The 3,214-nt window shown below is 36.9% G+C and overlaps 1 protein-coding gene across 1 annotated transcript; it reads right to left on the bottom strand.

The window, feature by feature from the left end:
* Window positions 1-1,451: 1,451 nt before the first annotated feature.
* Window positions 1,452-2,388, bottom strand: LOC117123741 (extracellular calcium-sensing receptor-like). Its single transcript, XM_033269747.1, has one exon. The coding sequence runs from the start codon at window positions 2,289-2,291 to the stop codon at window positions 1,452-1,454; it is 840 nt and encodes a 279-aa protein (XP_033125638.1). The 5' UTR covers window positions 2,292-2,388.
* Between the last annotated feature and the right edge of the window lie 826 nt (window positions 2,389-3,214).

The raw sequence follows: 3,214 nt of genomic DNA on the forward strand, positions 1-3,214 counted from the left end.
CGATTGAAAATTGACGGTTCTAAACAGACCTGTACTACTTATCCACGTCAAGCATTGCTCAAGTTCTCCTTATGGTTGCGCGCAACGATCGATCTCAAGATAGCTGTATTTTTCGTATTGAACGAAGACACCGCAGTTCGAAGATCTGTTATAAATAATACTTCAAAATTAAAGCGTTTTTTTTTTTTTTGGTTTTTTTTTTGATGAGCTATTTTCTTTATCTAAATTTTAATACCGTAGTCAACCAAATATACACGTCTGATTTGGAAGACATAGCAATAAACTCTAGGAGGACCTGTAGACCTGATTTTATATTTAGGCCAGCATATAAAATTGACTAGTGTCAATGCACCCTCAAGGTTACGATCTTTATTTTGGAGATACTTCTAATATTTAAGCATTTTTAGTACAGTCCCGATCTTAGCTTATGATCGCAAAATACGATAATTAACACACGCGGTAGGCAAGGTTGTTAGGTCAGTTTTCTAATAAAATGAAAACTATCATCGGGCTTTGGTAAAAATATCATTTATGATCTAAGGACGAGGGAAGTGAGAAAAGAAAATAATATATCCTCAATGACTCGTTGCTCTGCACATTGCATTATTACCCAGATTGTTCACTGGATAGTGGCCCTATTTTCGCTCCTAAAACATATTGGAGAATGACTTTTGAGGTGAGCAACTGTTCCTGCGAATTACCGTACATAATTACCACTTCAAAAGTATAATAATAATAATAATAATAATAATAATAATAATAATAATAATAATAATAATAATAATAATAATAACAATAACAATAAATTATTATTATTATTTTTTTTTTATTAATTATTATTATTAACTAAGATATGAGGCTTTTTAGGAGAGAGGGGAGTTAAAATCTTCGTCCACATTAACACTTAGTATGTATCCTCCCTTTAAAAATGGCACGCCACTCTTTAAATTTCGTGGACGACATTTTCTAAAATTCCGCCACTCTTTAACCCTGGCGAGAGGGCTGACGGAAAACGAAATTATTTTAATGCGTACAAGACTTACAATTATTATGGTTAAAGAAAATCTTAACATTGATTTAACTTAAATCATGTAAATATTTATTAAATATAATTACAATTTAGTAAGGTATGGTGCAGTAAATCTGAATGAATTTCAAGTATAAATAATGCATGATTCTATTTTATACACACAGTACAATAGCTATATTTAGTGGCGTAACGCCGGAGCTGGAGGCCCTGTGGATTAATGGGACTGTGGCCCTTGCGAACACTATCGCTGCTGAGCACTAAGGCCTTGGCAATGGTTCAGATGGTTAGGGGATTTGCTACTCGCCTGAGCCGTATCAGGACTTTAATATTCGATTTCTTTGTATATCAAGAAATAAATACCAAATACCAGTTATGTATGTGATTAGTTTTGTTTTTCATGATGAGATAAAAATAAATTGAACTAAGAATACTCACGTGAGACTTCCTTGTCGTCAGCGGTCTGGAAGAAATCATGTAAATTTAGGTCAACCGTAGTGTAGAAGAAGATAACCTCGACTTTTGATTTTGCCAGTTGGTCTAGAAATTTATCCCGTTCTTTACTGTCATTAACCGGTAAATATGTTTCAAATGCAACACACATGTTCTTATCTTTGAGTTCGTTTATAAATATCCGGAGTCCGCTCCGTCCGTACGCATCATCAGTGGCGACTGCACCAACCCATTTCCAATTAAACCACTCAGACATGTTTGCCAGAAGCAGTGACTGCCACTGATCGCTAGGAACTGTCCGAAAAAGCGTCCTATAGATATTTGTGTCTGATAGCAATTCACTGGTCGCATACGATGCAATGGTAGCAATACTGTAGTGCGCAACTATCGGGGCGATGTGTATCATGCTACTAGACAAAGCAGCAGATACGATCGCCTTCACTTCAGAATTATTTGTCAAGTTTAATGTAGCCTCCACCGCTGACACAGGGGAGTTGCAAAAGTCTTGTTCATAGTAGCCAAGTTCCAAGTCTCCTAAATCAATGTACTTTTTGTCTCTTATCTCAATCACTGCAAATCTAGCGGCAGCTGCCGCCATGTAGTAAGGAGTGTAAAAATCAAGACAATGTACCATCGGCGGCCCTGTCGTCCAAGAGGTACTCACCTCAGATCGCTCGTGAATGGGAAATATTCCTCCAATCAATATCTCACCATCGAGATGTCTCGATACATTGCTGCTACATGCTGCTCCAACTGGCACACAAAATTGGCAACCCAACACCAAATGACAGAAAACGATAAGAATAATCATAACTTGTGTTTATGTTTAAACACAGTCTATCAAATTTAGATATACGCTGTGTAAAGGAGGAAACTAAATCGTCGTGCAGCCTATTCTTTGTATATGCTGTTCTGATAGCAGAGCTTTGTCGTATCATTGTAAAACCGTTTTTAAAGGGTACTGGAGCGTTCAAGCATATACGGTACAAAAAGCCGAGATGGAGTGTTCCTATTGGCTCAAAAATAATGTTTATTTACACATTACTTCATCATAACTATTGTATTGTATTTATTACTTAAATTTGAATAAAACAAACTATACAATTTTGCTAGAATTACTCAAAAGTGAGATGGATGATGCCTATACAGTAATACGATTTATACTGATTTGTATGCACTGTAATGGCGTCAATATAGAGAGCGGGTATAGGGTATCTGTCTAAAAAATATATTGCAAATTATAAAGATCTCAGATAGGTAGGAAAAGGTGGAAGAATATCCCATAATTTGCAGCGTCATTGTGCTGAATTGCTTGGGCGTGGTCCGTGACTACCTAGCAGCCGCAAAGAGGCCTTCATGTAGCTACATGTTCACATCATTCCATAACGACAGGGGCTGAAATAGACCATAACATCGGGGTAACCCCCACTCTTCCGAAGCTACAATGGGTTGAGTGCACCCAAGCCAGATGTATACACTGGACCTCCATTTTAAGTTCTCATCTGTCAGTTCTACTAACAGAGCAATGGGCGAGGAGCGGCTAGAACCAGCGCTGATGTTATATAAACTGGTGGGACGATGTTAAACTAGATTTTCCTGAAAAATATTTACAATTGCTAATAGTTTTGACTACTTCCTGAGTTTACAGCTAGGTTCTGTTTAATGTTATTGTATTTTTTTGGCTTGTTTATGCGTACCATTGTAAGCACGTAGCTCAGAAAAGTTTTATTGAAA

Source organism: Anneissia japonica, unplaced genomic scaffold (assembly GCF_011630105.1).
Source record: "Anneissia japonica isolate Jap-2015-1 unplaced genomic scaffold, ASM1163010v1 scaffold1104_len307771_cov217, whole genome shotgun sequence".
NCBI classification, from domain to species: Eukaryota; Metazoa; Echinodermata; class Crinoidea; order Comatulida; family Comatulidae; genus Anneissia; species Anneissia japonica.

Coding starts and splice junctions, on each gene's coding strand:
- LOC117123741 (XM_033269747.1), bottom strand. CDS start 2,291: ATGATTATTCTTATCGTTTTCTGTCATTTGGTGTTGGGTTGCCAATTT.